General features: G+C 45.0%; 2 protein-coding genes across 4 annotated transcripts in view; one reads left to right on the top strand and one right to left on the bottom strand.

The window, feature by feature from the left end:
• The window catches only part of rasgrp4 (RAS guanyl releasing protein 4), a 22,689-nt gene extending 13,750 nt beyond the window's left edge, over positions 1-8,939 (top strand). For both annotated transcript variants that reach the window (XM_017431063.3, XM_037973303.1), the window contains 9 exons: positions 2,326-2,601; positions 2,689-2,769; positions 3,016-3,120; positions 3,243-3,352; positions 3,734-3,884; positions 3,971-4,007; positions 5,586-5,717; positions 5,794-5,996; positions 6,626-8,939. In XM_017431063.3, the coding sequence (XP_017286552.1) occupies positions 2,326-2,601; positions 2,689-2,769; positions 3,016-3,120; positions 3,243-3,352; positions 3,734-3,884; positions 3,971-4,007; positions 5,586-5,717; positions 5,794-5,996; positions 6,626-6,736 (1,206 nt within the window). In that variant the 3' untranslated portion in view covers positions 6,737-8,939. The remainder of the gene's footprint in view (positions 1-2,325; positions 2,602-2,688; positions 2,770-3,015; positions 3,121-3,242; positions 3,353-3,733; positions 3,885-3,970; positions 4,008-5,585; positions 5,718-5,793; positions 5,997-6,625) is intronic.
• Positions 8,751-19,681, bottom strand: hnrnpul1 (heterogeneous nuclear ribonucleoprotein U-like 1). Of its 2 annotated transcripts, XM_017431062.3 has the most exons (16): positions 19,591-19,681; positions 18,858-19,098; positions 17,861-18,085; positions 17,588-17,789; positions 17,440-17,513; positions 17,111-17,250; positions 16,655-16,754; positions 16,458-16,570; positions 15,911-16,177; positions 15,675-15,797; positions 15,468-15,596; positions 12,058-12,226; positions 11,118-11,381; positions 10,443-10,591; positions 10,155-10,358; positions 9,433-9,546 (listed from the first exon to the last, which is right to left on the bottom strand). In XM_017431062.3, the coding sequence occupies exons 2-16, from the start codon at positions 19,078-19,080 to the stop codon at positions 9,433-9,435; spliced, it is 2,496 nt and encodes an 831-aa protein (XP_017286551.1). In that variant the 5' UTR covers positions 19,081-19,098; positions 19,591-19,681. The 2 variants fall into 2 exon arrangements, with proteins under 2 accessions (XP_037829222.1, XP_017286551.1); XM_037973294.1 differs by lacking the exon at positions 19,591-19,681 and having other exon boundaries at positions 8,751-9,546; positions 18,858-19,080.

Raw genomic sequence — 19,681 nt, 5'->3', positions numbered from 1 at the left:
CTCATCAGAGGAGTGAAAATAAGCTTCAATGATACAATTCAGAAGAAAATATTATTTCCAGTCAGCCTCAAATAGAAACTACTCCTGATAAAAAGTATTATTACAGATAAACTTTGCTTTCAGTGTTTTTCTGGCTCTAAAATCTCCTATAAACTCTCTTTGTTGTCCAGGCGTTTCTTCAGTAACTTATCTACGTTACCATGTTATTTATTTGCATGATGCTTGCATAGAGGCGGCTCCGGCACAACTAACGCTGTGATCAGTCAGAGCAGACCGGGTCCTGCCACCTGCTGTAACATTCATTATAACACATCTTTCTCTGGTCTTAAAACTCAGAAAATACTTGCTTTTAATTTACCTCACGCAGTATTTAGGGTCCATAAATCTGCCCTCGTCTTCAGTTGCCTGCGACAAAACTGACATCATGTCGGGCAAAACCAGGGAAGTTGGGATTTTTTTTATTTAAGCAAGAGAGGAAACCCCAGTTATTCATTTGTACAACAGAAGTTGGCGTGACACGAAGAGAAAAACTCTTTTTCTGCACTTAATGACAGCAGCGTGACAAGTCCTCGCCTCGCTGCTGGACGTTTGGTGTTTCGTTTGTTTGTTTGAGAAAACTCAGCAACTTAAAATTATTTTCTGGTTGATCACAAACGTGACAAAAGTAGCAAAAAGCAGCTGTTCAGACCGACACACTCATTTAGCACAAAGCTAACAACAAGCTGTAAAATGCTAATATGAGTTAAACTATAAACTGTAAATAAAGATGAACAAATCATCTCCATCTTCTTCTGTGGTTTTCAGGCGCTTCTGGAACCAGAGTCTGTGCACTGAAGGTGAACAGAACCCAAACTCTACGGGCTACACAAGTCCCGCACACCCGCTAACACACACCGAGAAGAACCGGAAACCCACACACACTGACACACCCACAAACCCAAAAACCCACACACCAACACAATTATAGACCCACACACCTGTAAACCCACACAAACACACACCCACACACACACATGTTATGTCTCTCTATCTTTGCAGGGACTTTCCATTGACTTCCATTCATTTCTACACCCTAACTACAGCCTATCCCTGACCCTTACCCTAACCCTAACCATTACCAGTACATAGCTAACCCTAAACCAAACCTTAGTCCTAAACCGAACCCCTAACCCAAAAACATCATTTCTCCTCGTGGGGACCAAAGCCTGGTCCCCACGAGGAGTTGGTCCTCACAAGGTAGTATATGTTAGGAAAACTGTCCCCACAATGTGTCAAATACAAGTACACACACACACACACACACCTGCACACCAACACACACCTGCACAACTCAGTGTCCCGTCTCAAAACATAAAAACTCTGACAGATTAAACGCTGCAGATTTATATCTGAGGATTCTGACTTTGGGTGCGCTTAGCGGTTCAGAACCAACATTTGTCGAGTAGGAGAGCGGCAGGAAGTGGGTCTGAAACCCGACTGGTATCGGGTCGGGACAGCAGCAGTAATCGGGTCCAAACCCAACTGGTATCAGGTCAGGACAGCAGCAGTAATCGGGTCCAAACCCGACTGGTAGCGGGTCGGGACAGCAGCAGTAATCGGGTCCAAACCCGACTGGTATCGGGTCGGGACAGCAGCAGTAATCAGGTCCAAACCCGACTGGTAGCGGGTCGGGACAGTGGTAGCACACGTTGTATACTGCAGCCGACAACAGAACATTTTCCAGCAGACATTGTTCAGCAGCAGAACTAACCTGACGGTCTTCTTGTAATGAAGTGGGCGGAGCTCCACTTGGGTTGCTAAGTGAGGGGCTGGACTTGGCTTGTGGTTGCTAGGTAACAGGAATTGTGACACAACAATCTCGAGGTTTTTGAAACAGGTTGTTTGCAGACACCAGAAAACATTTACTTATTGTCAAAAAACAGCTGGGTGTTTTTTGTTTTGTTTTTGCGTTCTGACTGTTTCTAGAAGCAGCAGATACTCAAATGGAAGAACAGAAACATGCAGAAAGTGAATTTTTTTTAGAAAGTCCCGTTGGTTTACATGGAGGGGCGGGGCTTAAATGTTAAACTGGATCCAGCCTGCAGGGGGCACTCAGTTTGTTTCAGCTTCACCTTCTAAGTGTGCGGTTGTCCGTTGTTACGGCCCAACTCAGAAAGGCGAAGGTGGATAAAAATGTTTTTACCTGGGTTTGTGTGTCTGTTACCAACACGGCGGGCGATATGCATTCCTTCAAGCACTGCTAAGCTTTTATTTTGACAGTCTTTGAGCTGACGTCGTTGTTTCCTGGGTTCGTTGCCTCATCACCATCTGTCTATCCTCTTGCAGGTCCTGAGCGAATTCACCGAACTGCTCTCCTCACGCAGCAACTTCAGCAACTACCGGCGCGTCTACAGCGAGTGCAAGGGCTTCAAGGTGCCCATCCTGGGGGTCCACCTGAAGGACCTCATCTCGCTCAACGAGGCCCTGCCGGACTACATCGACGAGGAGAAGATCAACCTGAGCAAACTGCAGCACCTGTACAGCAACATCAACGACCTGCTGGCCATCCACAGCTGCACACCCCCCTTCGAGGCCAACAAAGACCTCCTGCATCTGCTCACGGTACGACGCCGAAACCCCGGAGATCAGCTGAAAGCCTGAAAGCTCCCACAGAGAATAACCTCGCTGATTGTTCTGTCTGTGCTTCAGCTTTCTCTGGATTTATACTACACCGAGGATGAGATATATGAACTTTCATACACCAAGGAACCCAAAAACCCCAAGATTCAGGTACAGAGTCCTGAAACGAGCTTTATCTGACGGGAGTGTGCTTGTTCTAACCTGTTTTCACATGACAATGGACATTTCGTGCGCTCTGTGGGTGTGCCATGTTGAAAAGAAAAGCAGTTGAAAAACATGAAAGTCAGCCACATCAAAGTGCTGTACGTTAGGGAAGTGTGTTATGTGGTGGGTGTGCTCTTTCTTCTTGTTTCTCACAGTCCTTGGTGTCTCATCACTGCATGTGTCGGTCCACAGCCTGCAACTCCCGTTAAGCCCCCGGTCGTGGCAGAGTGGGGGTCAGGGGTCACCCCCAGGCTCGACTCTGACACCATATCCAAACACGTCAAACAGATGGTGGATGTGAGTATCTGTGACTCCTCCACAACCTCCTGGCTTTCACTTCCTTCTTATCCTTCAGCCTAAAGCAGAACTGCCACAGAGCTGCTTTACTGACTGCCTCCTTCCTCTGCTGCCCCCTGCAGTCTGTCATGAAGAACTACGACCAGAACCAGGACGGCTACATCTCACTGGAGGACTTTGAAAAAATAGCAGCCAACTTCCCCTTTTCCTTCTGCACGCAAGAAACTGACAGGTGAGGGTGAGCAAAGGGCTTCTAGAAGCTTTCCCTTATCATTTATTGTCTTTTTATTTTATTTTCTGACTGGAGACGTTAAAACAAAACACATGAAGAGACGTTAAACAGAGTGAGAGTTTAAATAAATAAGTAAATAAGCAAACAAACCAAAGAAGGAAAGAAAGAAATGGAGTCAAACATGCAGATAAGAGACTAGTTGGAAGAAGAAGGATAATTAAAGGCAAGAGGAGGAAGATTAGAGACATTTAAGGTGTTTAAAATACACAATTCAGCTGCGAAAAACAAAGCAGCTGAAATAAAAGCACAGATCCTGGGGAGGATTTAAGGATCTAAAAGGTTCACAGCTGATCAGATTCTCATGTTTTCTCCTCTCCTCAGGGAGGGACAGATCAGCCGTGAAGAAATCACTTCTTACTTCATGAGGGGGATGTCCGTCTGCGCCAAGCTGGGCTACAACTTCAACGACGCGCACAACTTCCACGAAACCACGTACAAACGGCCAACGTTCTGCGACACGTGTGGAGGCTTCGTGAGTCAGCTGGATTGGGATTATTTGGGCTTTTGTTTTATATAAATGATGAACTGAAGAAACGCTCTTCTTTCTGCCTCTTCCAGCTGTGGGGGGTCATCAAACAGGGCTATCACTGTAAAGGTAAACATCAACACTAACTCTAGAAACTGAAAACTTCTCAGGTTTAAAGCGATGTGAAGCTCACTGAGGCCACATACTGACACATACGGCCTAATTCTGCTGGATTAAAACAGAACAAGCCTGGATTATTAAAGATCTTATTTTATGAGAAGGCTGCTAAGATGGACTCAGAGTTTAGTCTTATACGACGTTTAAATCATCCTGAATATTATATTTGATATTAGAGGGAGAAAAGAGGCAGAAAACAGCAGAAAACAGGAAGAACAAACAGGAAAACACGTCGAAGGAAACAGGAAGAAGCGAGGCCCACACCCAGTTTAAAGTTCTTAGTGAGAAGCATGTCTGCAGACAACACTGTGATGTGCAGTGAGGGTAAGGAGCAGCTGGGAGGGAGTTCAGACAGGTGGAGGCCATTTATGACAGAAAGGTTCAAGTCCAACATAAAAACGTTCATCCTGAAAGAGTTTACTTCAGCAGTTTTCCTCATATGTTGATGTGTCATTCTGAAACGAGGGTACGCACTGAACGTAAACAATGCGTGCCTGCTGTAAACCTCGTGGAAGCTTGGGTCACGTGACTGACCTTCATCAGGCTGGATGTAGTCTGCAAAGGTCAACAAAGATGGCGGACGCGTGTAGAATCTCGGAGAAGACCTTCAGGTGGAAATATGAGAGAAAGATGGAGTCAGACGTAAACGTTTTTATCTGCAGACTTTAGTCAACAAACCTGAGCAGCAGCTCTTTCATGGACATCTCCGTTGTTGACCTATTTTCAGTCCCTTTTGTCTCCTACTTTATGATTTCTTTTGGACCGGTCTTCGTGATTTTACTAACAGAACCTTTAATCTACCGGAGTACATTTTAGAAATGAGGACTAACAGATTTGGACCATTATTATTTATCATTACAGCGGTTTTTCAACCTGGACATTTGCCTCAGACACATTCTGTCAGAGGACAGGTGTCCAAATACTCCTCTGTGCTCTGAAGATGGGTTTGGGACACTTGGGACATCTCAGGTGAATCTGAGACGCCCACGACAACCATGTGACCATTTTGAGACAAAACTTTGAACTTCTTCAAACCTCAAGAGACGAGACTGCATGCCTCAGAGGAAAGAAAGAACAAAACGATCTGGAGACGATCTGAAGACGATCTGGAGACCATCTGAAGACGATCTGGAGACCATCTGAAGACCATCTGGAGACCATCTGGAGAAGAACTGAAGACAACCTGGAGACAACCTGGAGACAATCTGGAGACCATCTGGAGACCATCTGAAGATGATCTCTTTCTCATGAATGCTGTCCAGCAACTAGTCAGGGCCCAGTGAGATGCTGCCTTAAAGGGAGCAGTGGAAAGAAGAAGTTTTGTATAAATGTGAATAAATGCTGAAATGTCTTCAGGTTTCAGTGGGAGTGTCCCTGAAGACAGGTGAAGGTCAAAGCCCCGTCCCTCAGAGGAGGATAGAACCTCCTTTATGCATTGAATGATTGTTTAATATGTTCAGTTTTACAGAAATGGAGAGTTTTTAAAATAATTTCTGAACTGAACCTAACGTTTTTACGTTTCCTCCTCAGACTGCGGGATAAACTGCCACCGACACTGCCGGGATCTGGTGAGGATGGAGTGCGTGAAGAAACACAAAAACACCACCGGGTCGTGCCCGTGCACCCCGGCTCCCGACTCCAGGACCAAGGGCAACAGCTGGAGTGTGTATCCCGTGCACGTCCTCCCGTCCGTCAGCGGGGTGGTACAGCGGTCTGACGATGTGATGCTCTCTGACAGGTTCGGAGGAGGAGGCCTTCGTTTTCCCACAGAGTAACGAGACAGAGCTCAACAGGAGGACGCTGGTTTGGAAAAACAACTCGGATGACCCGACGCTGCTGGACTGCTCCACTCAGACGGACCCTGGGGTGTGGACCCCCGAGAGGAAGGACAGGAGGGGGAACCACCTGAACTCTGTCCTCCACGCGTCTCCAGAGAGAAGGGTGAGGAAACATGAGAGATCAGGTTCTGATACTTGTGTATAATTTAAACAGTATCAGTCAGCTTCACGTCAGGGCGCACAGAAAGGAAAACAGCAATAAAAACAACTGAAAATGTAAAAAAAAAAAGTTTTAAAAGGTAAATAAGATGCAAATCATACAGAGTTAAAGATGACTGGACATGGAGATATTTGACCTCTTAGTGAGTGTTACAGAGATTATTGAATTTATAAATAAAATAAAACTTAAGTTTATCCATCAATTGAGAAGCCTTTAGCTCCCCCTGGTGGTCAACAGTTCAAACTGTTAACTGGGATGGATGCTGTGAAACCTCCTCAAGCAGTTTAAATTCTAAGTTTGCTTTAAAATGCTTAAACTTAATTTACCTTCCACACCTAAGTTAAAGGTGCTACAATGGAAGCTAAAATGTTTTTAGATCTACGTCACGATGTAATCATGTAAACAAAACAAACTAAACTAAAGCTGTAAAAAGCACCAAACCCAGTTTTTACACATCTTCATCAGCCTAAAAGCAGCCAGAGAAGAACCCGTCCTGAGGATGGAGTAAAGACTGATGAGGAGAAGTTCTGAATTTAAACATTTGTTTAAAATGGCTGATTTTGCTGTTCCAGGCCAACACGCTGCCACACAGGAGCCGAGGATGCTCGATGCCCGTCTCCTTCCTGCAGGACAAGATGGAGGAGCTACATCTGCACAAAGACAAAAGCAGAGAGCCGGACTGAAGGCTCCTCTTCCTCCCAAACAGGAGGATGAGCTGATGAAGGATCTTCACTGTGGAGAACCAGCAGCTGGAAACGAGCTGTTTAAACTGTAGTTTTGTTTTAAATTTCATCTTCAGTGGTCCTGTTAGTTAAACAGACTTCAAACATTGATTTTTGTTTTGTAATTTATGAACATCTTGTTGTTTTTTAGAACATGTGCCTTGGATTTCTGGTGCTAAGATTCAGAGATTTATGAAAAACCTACAAACATTTCTTGGTCTTATCTACGTGCTTTAAGAACCGGGTAGGAAATTAACACTAACAGCAGCAAAATCCAGTTTCACTTTGGCAGCTATACGACAACTGATTAGTGAATTTGGAAAAGTAGAAATCCTAATTATTTAGCTTTGAATTGTGAAATAATGTGTCTTACTTACATTAGGTCACTAAAACCCTCAGGTATTAACATTCACCGGTCACTTTATTAGGAAATCCCAGGCTGGACTCCTTTCTGCCTCCATAAACATCTTCATTCTTCGTGGCTTAGATTCAACACGATGTTCTGCTCTATGTTGACGTGACAGCAGCAGGCAGCTGCAGCAGCCATGATCTGTGGGTCCACCACATGCCAGGGGTGCTCGATCGGACTGAGATCTGGTGAAGGTGGAGGCCGATGGAGGTCGTTGGAGGTCGCTGGAGGCCAATGGAGGCCGATGGAGGCCGATGGAGATCAATGGAGGCCGATGGAGGTCGTTGGTGGCCGATGGAGACCAATGGAGGCCAAGATGGTTGGAGCTGTGCCACATGGTGCATTATCCTGCTGGAAGCAGCCATCAGTGGTCCTCACAGGATGGACGTGGTCCTCACAGGGTGGACCGGTCAGCACTGATACTCCAGCAGTCTGAAAATGTCCCCCTCGCCGTCCCTCCTCCACCACCATCAGCAGCCTGAACCTCTGATCCGAGGCAGGATGGCTCCGTGTTTTCAGCTCGTTTACACCGAGTTCTGAGCCAACAATGGTGAACCTTAGTGGTTTCCTTCAACCTGTCTTTTATTTTCTGCCATCAACGATCCTGCTCAGGGTGAAGTTATCAAACTGTTCTCAGCTGACAGGAGAGACACCCAGGGTGGTCCTCTGGTGTTCTGCAGACCTTGGTTGGAAAAGGTGGTTATTTGAGCTGGAACCAGTGTCTCCATTCTCCTCAGACCTCAGGCAGTTCGTCCACACAACCGCTGCTCGCCGGATCCTTTCTCTGTGAACCCTGGAGATGGTTGTGGAGGAAACTCTCTGTAGATCAGCAGTTTCTGAAATACTCAGAGCAACAATCAGTCACCTGAATCCTCGTTCTGAAGCTTGGTTGGCTTCACCTCGTCTCGAAGCTGCTGACACGTGATTGGCTGATTAGCTACAGGGATACCAGCATCAGAACGATGAGTTAGCAGCCAGCTGGGCCGGGCGCCATCAGTCTGCACCATTCAGAGAAGGAAATGAGGAGAGTGGACACCGCCAGAACTAACTGGTTATCAGACATCCACCATCGGTCACTGATGGACCTGAAAAGCTGCTTAACGAGCTGCAGCTGATGAACCCGTCCCTCGACTCGTGCTCCTGAGCTGAAGGTCTTAAAGTTTGGAGTGACAGAAAGAGTCCATTGATTTAAAGTTTATATTCCAGCTTTTAGCAACATTCCTGGGTTGGAATAATGTGCTGAAAGCGTCTGTTATTCCTGATAAAGTGGCCGGTGAGCGGAGACGTTCCAGCGTCTCCTCTGCAGAAAGTGTTTCGTGGAGATTTCTGTTTGGTTTTAAAGTAACAGGAGTGCAGTTCAGCCACCGCAGCAAACAAAACGTTTCTTTCCTGCCCTGGTGACACTTCATCGGGACTAAACTGGAACAAGCCAGACATTTCCAGACCTGCAGATTATTTTTTCTTTTTGTTTGTCGATAATAAAAAACGAGGATACACCAAGTGTGACAAACTGTTTTCTTTGACTTTAGCCACCTTCAAAAAGCTCCCATTTTACACACATTTACAGGTGTTTACAGCTGTTTATTGTATAAAGACAAGACAACTTGCGTAACTGGTCAAAATCAGATTTTCATTTAAGGTAGAAAAAAACTGGACTTGACAAAAACGGGGTTTTTTTTTACTACAAGACTCAAACAGCAATTACAGAGGGATGGATTAAAAGAAAGAAATCCTGCAAATACAACTAGTCAACCAGAGCGGGAAAAAAAAGATGATTCTTAATCAAAGACTGGATTAAATACTACGGCACCCACACCTATAAAAATGCTGGGTAAATAAAAAGCGCTCACTGAAAAGTAAGGAACACGACGGGATGGGCTCATGAAGGTAAAAGCATGCAGTTTGTTCTTTGTTAAGCTAAATGATTCAGGCTTCGCTGCTCTTTTCCTCTCGGTTTTCCACTTAGCATCCTATAAAATATACAATTAGCTGTTCAGAGAGAGGGAGGCGTGGAGCTGAGACGACCACGGCCGATTCATGATCATAAACATTCGTTAAACGTTCATCTACCTCCTCCCGCTCAGCGCTGAGAGTGGAAATAATGAGAAGACAAACTGTTTACAGTTTCTGTGGACGATGACGGCAGAGGAATGAAGGTGTTAATAAACCAGACAGGATGTTACGTTCAGGGCTGTACAAAAATCAGTTTACTGCAGAGGTCAAAGGTGACGGGAGGGATGCCGGAGGACTACTGGGACCCCGGGGGGCCTTGGCTGGCCTGCCCAGGGTAGCCGCCGTACTGGTTGTAGTACTGGTTCCACTGGTTCTGGTTCTGGTAGTACTGCTGCCACTGCTGAGCGTACTGAGAGAAGAAGAAGAAGAGGATAAAAGCTCCGAACATCACCAGGATCCTAACGGCTCAGAACGATTATAACAGTTAACACTTATAGAATTACTTTGACCTTTGCTGCCTAAACCCCATCACATATTGCTTAATGAGTTTTATATTTTATAACAGTAACAGAGCCTCGTCAGGATGCTAACAGGCCAACTCCTGTAGCTCGTTGCAAACGTTTCTCTGACGACAGACAAGTTATCCGCCTGAGAAAATAAAAAGTTTAAAGGAAACCAGTCCTGGACTGTCGTACACAGAGCGACGGAAAGAAATTTAAACGTTGGTGGTTTCGACACCGTGGTTGATCCTGAAACCTACCTGCTACACATTTTAACATTCTGTACTTTTTCAGACACAAACTTCACATTTTTTGAATATTTTTATGCCAAGAAATCTGAAATTTACCGCAACTTTGTTTGTTTTTTTCCCCTGACAGAACAACCAGCTAAATACAGCTTCATTTCATGTTCTTATTTTAGATCAGATGTAAGTTTTTGATGCATTTAAGATTCCTGTCATGCCAACAAGCTGTCTGTCTGTCAGCTTCTCAGATGATTCTGTCAGAGAAGAACTACCTGCTGATATTGCTGGTTGTAGCTCTGCGGCTGCTGCTGCGCTGGGGGCTGAGCCGGCGGCTGCTGGTGGTGGTTGTAGGCCTGTCCGGTCGCTGGCGGCTGGCTGTAGCCCTGGCTGTAGCCCGGGTACTGACTGTAGCTGCCGTAGTAGTTCTGGTTGTAGCCGCCCTGGTTGTAGCCCTGATTGTAGCTCTGGCTGTAGCCCTGCGGGTCAAAGAAAATCCCTTTTTAAACACTTATCTGTTTATGAACCCTCAGCAGTCTTCAGGATGAAGGCCGGGTTCGGACCTGGTTGTATCCTCCCTTGTTGTACGAAGCCGGGCGGCTGTAGTTTCCACCCGACTGCTGGCTGCGGTTGTACCCGCCGCGGCCTTCAGAACCTCCGTCACGGTAGCTGTTGCCCCATCGGCTCTGGTTGTATCCACCACGGTTGTAGCCTGCGCAACAAACAACAACACGTCCACGGTTGAAATTCCTCCACCATCTTCCTCTTCTGTCATTGAAGAGGACAATGTGGAAAATGTCCAGAAACTCTCAATGGGAGGTTAAGTTTGGGGGGATTTTGGAGAATATTCTGAACTGGAAACTTTCAATCGATCAGCTGAACACTGTCACTGATTCTTTGTTTTCTTTCTATTCTTACTCAAACATTTTACACAAAAACAGAGATAAATGCTGGCATACGATCAAAGAGTTGTGTGTCTGCCATCTAGTGGTGGCGGGTAGAAACAACAATTTGGATAAAACTTGTAAAATAAGTTTCCTATAACTGAACCGTTACTCGGGTTAACTTTTAGTCAAAGGTACAGAAAGAACGAGCTGCTGACTCCTGGTTTAGACTTTGTGTTCAGCAGCTTTGGATGTCTTTGAGTGAGCATTAAGTTTAAAATGGTCCTAAAATCTGATGACAGGAGTTCCTAAAGTCAGCACAAAAATAACCCATCTGTCACCACAGCGCCTCACCTCCTCTGTACCCGCTGCCTCCGTCTCCGCTGCGGTTCTGGTAGCCGCCACGGAACCCATCACGGTTGTCGTAGCGCTGAAAGCTCCCGCCGCCGCGGCCGCGGAACCCGCCCTGCCTGCTGTCGAAGCGCTTCTCGGGGGGCGGGCCGGCCTTTCGGCCCTCCTCGTTGTACTGCTTCAGCAGCTTCTCGGCCTCGTCGCGCTGCAGCTCCACAAACGTCACGTCCTCCAGGAACTCGCACGGCTCGGGGAGGCTGAAGTTGGCTTGTGGGGCGAAAGAGACGAGCACAGGAGGGGACATCCCATCCAAGCAGGGACGGACGGGGAGGCAGACAGAAAGACAGGGGAGGGGAGGGTGGGGGGGTCGTAGTGAAGACCAGAGCAGCCACACCACCGGAAGACAAAATGAAAAATAATTAGTACGATGCAAGGGCAGCGAAAAATCAGAGAATCTAAGAGCAGATAATGAAAGCAGATGGCAGGGGAAAGGGAACAAACGTCCCCTCCAGGGGGACATGGAGGAGACATTTGTTCACACAGACAGAGGGAAAGGAGAGGGGCTTCAGAAGAGACGGGGTGGGGGGGGGGACAAACAGCACTGCAAACCGAGCATGGCCTCTGTCACCGTCCATCAGTTTGAGCGTTTTACGGCTCGCTTTGTTTAAAAACAGCTCTGAGCTCGGACGTCACAGACGCTGAGTCAGCTTGCAGTGTGTTCAAGCTGAATGGAAAGTGGCAGAAAGAGGGCAAAAAATGACAATCAAATTTATGTGAACTGCTTAAAAAAATGTCCAGGTCTGATAGCTGGCCAAAGGCTATGATGGGGGGAGGGGGGGAGGGGACATCTTCCAAGTTTGATTTTAGAGACAACACATAAAAAAGTAAAAAGTAGATCTGTTGTTTTGATTTTTTAAATTGGTTGTTTCCACAGCATTCCTACCTTTCATTTCTAAAACAGCATGATCGGGCACATCCTTCCCCTGCTCATTGGTTTGCTTTAATGCTCGTTCTTTAAAATCCTCGTCCGTGGGACAAATTACAATAGCCTTGCGTTGAAAACCTTCAAAGGGACGCATTTTTCGTCTCCTTGCTGATCCATATACATTTGTCTAGCAATGGTGACAAGAAAGAGGTAGAAGCTTGTTCGTTATTGTTTACTTGTAAAGGCTTTCCACTGGAAGGAAGCTGGAACCCTGCAATAATCAAGTGAGAGAGGTTTGGCTTGGAGGTCATTCTACGGGTTTTCAGGCCTCTCGTCACTCCACAGACTCACCTCCGGGCTGGAGCACGCCGTGACTGCTGACACAGGAAACAGACGACAGGAGGGACCCCCGACCGCTCAAACTGACTGCCCTGACAGAAAACTGCTTAAAGCTCCTTTCATGCAGAGGAAGGTCGGAAATAAAGGGTTATTACTGAATATTATTGGGATTAATCGCTCATGCAGGATAAAGATTTAAAAAACTCATTTTTCCTGTGAATGTTCGGCGTTACGAAAGTTTTATGGTTTAAAAAGAACAAACTTCATTTAATTAAAGATTAATAATTTAGTTTAAAAGTTCAAACAAACTAAATTCTCCGACAACAACCGATCACCGCCGTCCTTTTAGGGACAAAAACTTATAATTACTGGATAAACTTTTCCTGACACAAAGTGCGTCGAAACAGCATTTTAAGGACTTTTTAAAGAATTCAAAGCTGCTTTTCACGGCTCAGAATAACGATTTACCACTGAAACGATTCAACAATCCAACATTTCTAAAAACGAAAGACGTAAGACACGTAAGATTAAAGTCTGTTTTAAAGTTCAAACCAAAGTTACTCTCAGCACGCAGGATTAAAAAGCTTTTAAATCCACCTGAGACTAAACGAACAGTTAGGATGTCGGTCAATCAAATCAAAGTAACTCTGATAAAACAGCTGATAATAAACCAACACAAGCTGCGTCCGTAAATACATCCGTATCGTCACCGGAGCCGAAGAGAAGCTGCAGCAATGAGGACGTTTCACCGTTAAAAGTGATGAAACTTTCATTAAAAAGTGACGCCCGTCTGTTAGCAGTCAGAGAATGTGTTGGAACGACTCTCAGCTACCACCACGTCAAGCTTCAGCTCAGTGTCTGTAAAAAAGACTGATTTTCAGTCGTTTTTCTGTTTGCTAACGTCCATTAGCTGCCGATTTACTGACTAACCATCTCATACATGAACTCTGTCAGTGGAAATGACTTTAAAGTCTAAATTTGTATTAAATTATATTTTTATGTAGCGTAGAAACGTTTCAGCTCCAATCAGCAGCAAGGATTAATACTAATTATCTAATTAAACAGAAATATAAGCATCACCTGTCGTTTTTAGACATCACTCGTGTTTTTAATCTCTTTAAAGAATAAAATAAGTTAATAAGGGTGTAACGAGAGACTCGAGGCACGAGAACAAGACGAGACTTTTCATATTTTTAGTCTTTCGCAACAAACTCGACCTCCCTCCTCCTCCTCCTCCTGCTTTTACATCTGAGAACGATGCTTTGGCTACAAACGACCTCCTGACCTCTCATCAAAGCTGCGTGACCTTTGACCTCTGAGGGGGCATCAAAACCCGACAAAGAGCTTTTTCAACATTTTCTTCAAAAAATATAATATTTAGATTTCTTGTATCAAAGATTTTTAAGAAATATGACAATAATTGTCCTCAAAATATATTTTAATCAATCAAAGACGTTTGAGAGTCTGAGCTGGAAACACTGCCTGAAGCGTGTTGTTTTATAATCATTTCCGTAGCTCAGACCGATGAACAGAGATTATAAATCTGCTGCTGAACTCCGTGAACGCTCCAGTCCGATCCGGTCCGGTCCGATTCGCCTCCACCTCAAAGTCTGAGCGACTCAAACCGTTTACAGATTCAAACTTCGGATCTTTCAGCTTCAAAGTTGACATATTACCGCGTGAACTCGGCGTTAAAACCGTTCTGTCTGAGTGACGTGACCACGTGCTCTTAGAACCCGACGCACAAACGATTTAAAATGGCGGCAACGGCGGTGTCAGCGATAATTTCACTGAAGTCACGAGACGGATTTCACCTCGAGCCACGAGATCTCAGCACACCCCGAGTTATTAAGTCTCTGTTTTGTTATTTTGTCTCATCGGTCAAACCAACAGAAAGGGAAAATAAAAGCTACAGGATTATCATTAAAAACTAAAACATCAACCTAGAAATCAAAATGGAGGCCAAGGCTAAACTAATCACCAGTTGTTAGGTATTTTCTTGCTTCTCTCTGGTCTCCACACAAAGTTTTAATTCTCCAGATATTTTGTTGGATGAAAGTTAAGCATGCAGGTTAAAGATGGCGGCTCCAGCAGATCATGCAGTTTAATGTTACAAACAACGCAGATCAGAAGGTTAACGATGGACAAAAATCCCCCAATTAGCTGCAAAAACATTAACAGGAAATAAGACGGATTTCTTTTGGGTTACTCGTCGAGACACTGAATACACGCCATCCGTGCTGCTGATGTAACTTAGCGATTTAAATGCAATAAAAATATAAGTTGTCGTTTTTTAATATCTAAGAAAACTAACACATTTAGTCATGTTCGTTAGCAACATCCTGAAGTTGGAATTATTATTAACTTTAAGAGACGAGTTTCTCTCGTTAAACTACCTGAGAACAACATCTGGCTGCTCTGACGGGTCCCCCCCTCTTACCTGGACTTACCTCGTCTTCATACGAACTCTAGTCCCGTTTCAGACGACAAACATGTACGACTTACCGTCAAGTACTCACAGTGTCCTGAGAAAAGCCTCAGAGCCACCAGACCCACTTACCTTTTCACATTAGCTGAGCACAAGGATCTGAAAATCTAAAAGCTGTTAGTCACTACTTACCTTCAGGGTCAATTAATTCAAAAAATAAAACCACACTCAAAAAAGCTCCATGTTTCTCACTTAAAAGTAGCTTTAAAAAAGCTATAAACTCTGGCTTATTAAATTAGCAACAGAAGGTGTTTTTCTTACTCACCAGTCAGAGCTTACTTGTTTCTCAACATCTTTACAAAGTCATGGTTTACTTGTACATTTTTCACAAGACAAACAATACTGTAATATGACATAAAATAGCAAGTGCAAATATACTGAAGGAAAAGAACATGACATATTCTGTCACTTATAAGAGCAATTAATCATTCTCTTTTACATGACAAGCAAATGACAACAGGGTGATCAATGCTTCTTCTATTCTATAATACACAGAGACCCCCTGAAAGATAAATAAATAATCCATTAGAGAGAAAGTGATCATCAGGGCACATTGACTCACTGTGGTGAGAATGAGACGTGAGCGGAGGAGGAGCATTACCTGATCCAGGATGTAGTTGCGTCTCTTGCGGGCAGCGATCTCGATCAGTCTGTTCAGACACTGGGTGGCCTGCTGGATCAGGACGTCCCAGCGCCCGGCGTAGTTCCTCTGGCGACGCAGACCCATCACCTGCACAGCGGGACGCCGTCACGCAACACGACACACCAACACCAACACGTCTGAGCTGCTTAGGCTGAGGAAACAGACCTTCATCTTGTCCATGATGGCGTTCGTGCCCAGGATGTTGTACTTTTTCTCAGGGTTTTCCTCTGCGTGCTTTATGGCCCAGGTGGTCTTTCCACAGGCGGGGAGGCCGACCATCATCAAAATCTGGAACAAGAAACCAAAAATGCACTGAGCTCATTCTGTATGATTTACTTCCTCTTCAGTCTGTTAAACCTCTGCACCTTTTCCCTTCGACTGACTCGTTAACAACGGCCTACCTCACAGTCAGATTTGTTAGCAGGTCCCTTTGTGCCTCGGATCTTGTTCTCCATGGGAAGATTGTGGATGAAGGTGTACCCTTCCTCCGGGGGGAAGTAGGGCTCCCTCTTCTGCCCAAAGTTGAACTCAACGGCACAGTTTTTCACGAGCACGTGAGGGAACAAAGCACGCCCTGCCAGCTCCTCCTTGGTCGTCCGGAAGGCCTCGCCCAGGTAAATGCCGTTCTTGGAGAAGCCCATCTGCACCTCATCGCCACTTTCAAAGTCCTGCAAGTCGGAGGAAAAAGCAACAACAGTGTGTAGACCCTAATTATTATAATTATTAAGCATGGGTAATGAGTTTCAAATATACCGAGTCTAACTAAAACTGGCAAAATTAATGAAAGCATCTCAGTAGAGGTGGTCGGTTCTGGACTAAACCAGGAATCCAATATTTACACGTCGAATTCCAAAAGTGTTTTTGTTTAAAACTCCCACCCGGAACAAATTAAAACCCTTATTTCTGTAATCACTGCCGCTTGCAGAAGGTCAACCAATGATTGCTTACGATGTAGCAGCCAATGACGTCGTTTTCTCCAAACTTTTCACCAAAGTCCGCAAACTTGCAGTCGCTGGATTTTTTCCCAGTTCCTCCGTATCCAAAGGAAAACGGCTCCTCGCCTGGAAGACGGAAGAAAGAGGAGTTGTTTTCTGTCCTGTTTAGGGTCATTCAGACGTTTGACTCGTATGAAACGCTCTCCTCACCAAGCTGAGTGCTGCAGTAGTTGAGGGACCATCCGATTCGGACCACGTGGGGGTCGGGCTCGCTGCTGGGCAGGTGCTTCACAGGAATTTCTTCGTTTATCTGAAGGGAGAAACAAAACTGTGTAAAAATGGATGGAATGGGTAACAAACAGATGTTAAGAAGCAGTTTGATGGCCAATAAGAGGAGAACCAGTGATTAAAACAGTGATGAACCTCATTTAAAGCTGAGCTCCTGGATGTTCTGAGCATTTAGACACATGATGAATGCTTCTCGAGTTATCGACCTGAGGTGAACCTCAGTGACCGTCACAAAGAGAAAACTGTGACTCCATGAGGACTTTCAGGAGTATGAAGACCCCAACCGTAGCAGATTCTAAGAGACATCTCATGTCTGCCTACAACGAACAGCATGTTTGTTTGTCCCCACACACAGACATTCACAGATTGTAAAATTACCTTCATCTCGTAGCACACGCGGCCCTGGGAGACACCATGAGAGGCTCGAGCTCCGGCCCACAGGTAGGCAAAGCCTTCGATGGTCAGAGGATAACCACTGTACCGATCACGAGACACTTTGAAGTGCAAATCACAATTATCTGGAGGACAGAAAATAAAGAAGTTCCTTTAGACACCAATTACTCGTTTGAGTTCGCTTCTTTTTCGTGTCAAGTTTGATGAACAAATATTCTGAGAATTCTGCTTTACTATGAATATTAGAGTTTATTGTCTAGAAGCAGACCAAAACAAGGAGCCTTCACTGCAGCCGTGTCAGAAGAAGAACTTACACGTATCGATTGTGACCAGAGAGTCATCGATGTTCTCCTCCTCGTCTTCAGCAGGAGGCTGAGGTGTTCGAGACCTGAACGGAACCAAACAATCAGACTAAGAACGCTGTTTAAGGCTGGTGTTGATTCAGAACATCAGTCAGGTTACCTCTTCTCGTCGCGGTGCTCATAGTAGTTGTAGCCCCGGTTGTCCTCGTGTGGCCTCTTACGGCTGTAGTTTCCACCTTTCTCTTCCATCTTGATCTGCTCGGCCTGACCTGCCACGTCCTGCTGCTCGGTGCTTTGGGGCTCTTCCTGACTGTTCCCATCAGCCTCAGACCCATCTTCTGTTTTGATATCTGTTTTAATCTCTACAAAAAAAAAAATGTGAATAATGTTTCCCATTATAATCATAAAGGTTGATTATTGTTTAAAAGCTCACCCGGTGTGCTCTCGGTGGTCTCCTCCTTAAACGAAGCATCTGATTTGTGTAGATCCTCATCTGCTGTGAAGTCAGGCATGCCGTGACCCGAGTCTGAGGTCTGCTGGCTTTCGTAGGGCTCGCCTTCTGCCTCCTCTTCCTCGTAGTCACCACCTGAATCTCGACCTTCGTCTTCTTCTTGAGGGGCGTCTCCATCTCCACCTTCCTCATCTCCAGAGCCCTGAGCTGCTCATGAAGAGGAGAAGATTGAAAACGCTCATTTCTCTCCAACTTGTTTAACAGTATATAAAGTCAGTGAACGTTTTGAAGACCTTTGAAACACATCTTCTTGTGTTTTAACAATGTGTTTTTATAAGAAGTGCTAAAAAGACAAAAATAAGTTAAGTAAATATGGATGGATGGATTATCAGCATGTAATAAAAATAAAACTTTGTGTCCCAAACTATCAATATGCGACTAAGTTAGGCTATAAATCTTGGATGAAAATACTTATTCAACTGCATCCCAATCTCTCCAGGAAGTTAGATCACAACTTGAAAACTTATTTGTCAGTTTTGGTACGTTTAATAAAACAAATAAAGGCCTCAAAACAATGCAGCTTTGTGAAAATCAGTTATCTCAGGCCGAAACAGCTCAGAGGGATTGCTTTATCGTCAAGGAGCTTTAACGGGACCAAACTAAGTGTAATTAAACTAAGTGTAATTAAACTTGGGCAACTGATATGAAACAAATTAATGCTGAACAGAGAAGAAACATAACTTCTCTAACTGCACAATTTCAAAACTACTACTCTAATAAAAATGTAAATAAAGCCACAGAGCTTTACTTTTAAACAGATTTAGGCTTAGACTCCAGGAAGTCAATGCAAACCTGTAAAATCACTGATATCCTGCAGTTTATAAAGTTTCCTCAGTTTGCAGCAGCGTCTGCAGGTAATTAATGACAGTTTAACCAGTCAGTGTGAGGAGTTTTCTGCAAACATATAAAGCTTTATTACCTTCTTGTTGCTCTTGAGCATCATCCTCAAAGTCCTCCTGGTAGTCCTGGCTGTAGTCGGCCTCCCCCGCCTGCTCCTCCGAGGTGTCCGCCTGAGCCTCTTCCTCCAGAGCGGCTCTCAGCCGCTCCATCAGGTCCGCCTTCAGGCCTTTGGTGTCCAGGCCCCGGCGCTGGAGCTCCTCCTTCAACTCGTTCACTTTCAGTTTCTTCACGTCTAAACTCATGGTAACTCCCGAGTGTTTCTGCAGCCGCAGGACAGAAGACAAAAAAAAGGGGGGGACAGGAGGTGGTGAAGTGCAGCTCACGCACCGAACTTTCAAAATGATCCGAGCGTCGCGCGGTTTCTCGCTGTCAAAACACGGCTCGGCTAGGCTAACGGCGCTACACAAACCCTCCACAAAATGCAAACAAAACTACATACAGATCGTACAGCTCACAACGAGCTCGTACCAATTTGTTTTCCTGTGAGATAAATTACAACTCGAACATTCAACTGTTTTTTCCTCACCTCAAATCGTCCCTGTAGTAATGCTAACGACGATAACCTTCTTAGCCTAGCAATTAGCTAATGTAGCGGCAACCAATGCAGAACAAAAGACTTTAACGCAGAGAAAATGCAGCTTGTATTCGTTATTCGGGTCTGTTGTGCAGGCGCAACTGTCAGTGCATCGTATACACGGTTTTGAATCAAAACACGAAGAAAAATACGAATTAAAAACAAGATCGAGGCCTACCTCTTAACGCGATACGCGCGGGTAAGTCGTGGTAAAAAGCCTGAAAGAACCGCTATCGCCCTCTAGCGTCGTGAGCCAAAATTACAAAAAC

The sequence above is a fragment of the Kryptolebias marmoratus genome, linkage group LG2 (assembly GCF_001649575.2).
Source record: "Kryptolebias marmoratus isolate JLee-2015 linkage group LG2, ASM164957v2, whole genome shotgun sequence".
Classification (NCBI taxonomy): domain Eukaryota; kingdom Metazoa; phylum Chordata; class Actinopteri; order Cyprinodontiformes; family Rivulidae; genus Kryptolebias; species Kryptolebias marmoratus.
This window is presented reverse-complemented; position numbering and strand designations above follow the sequence as displayed.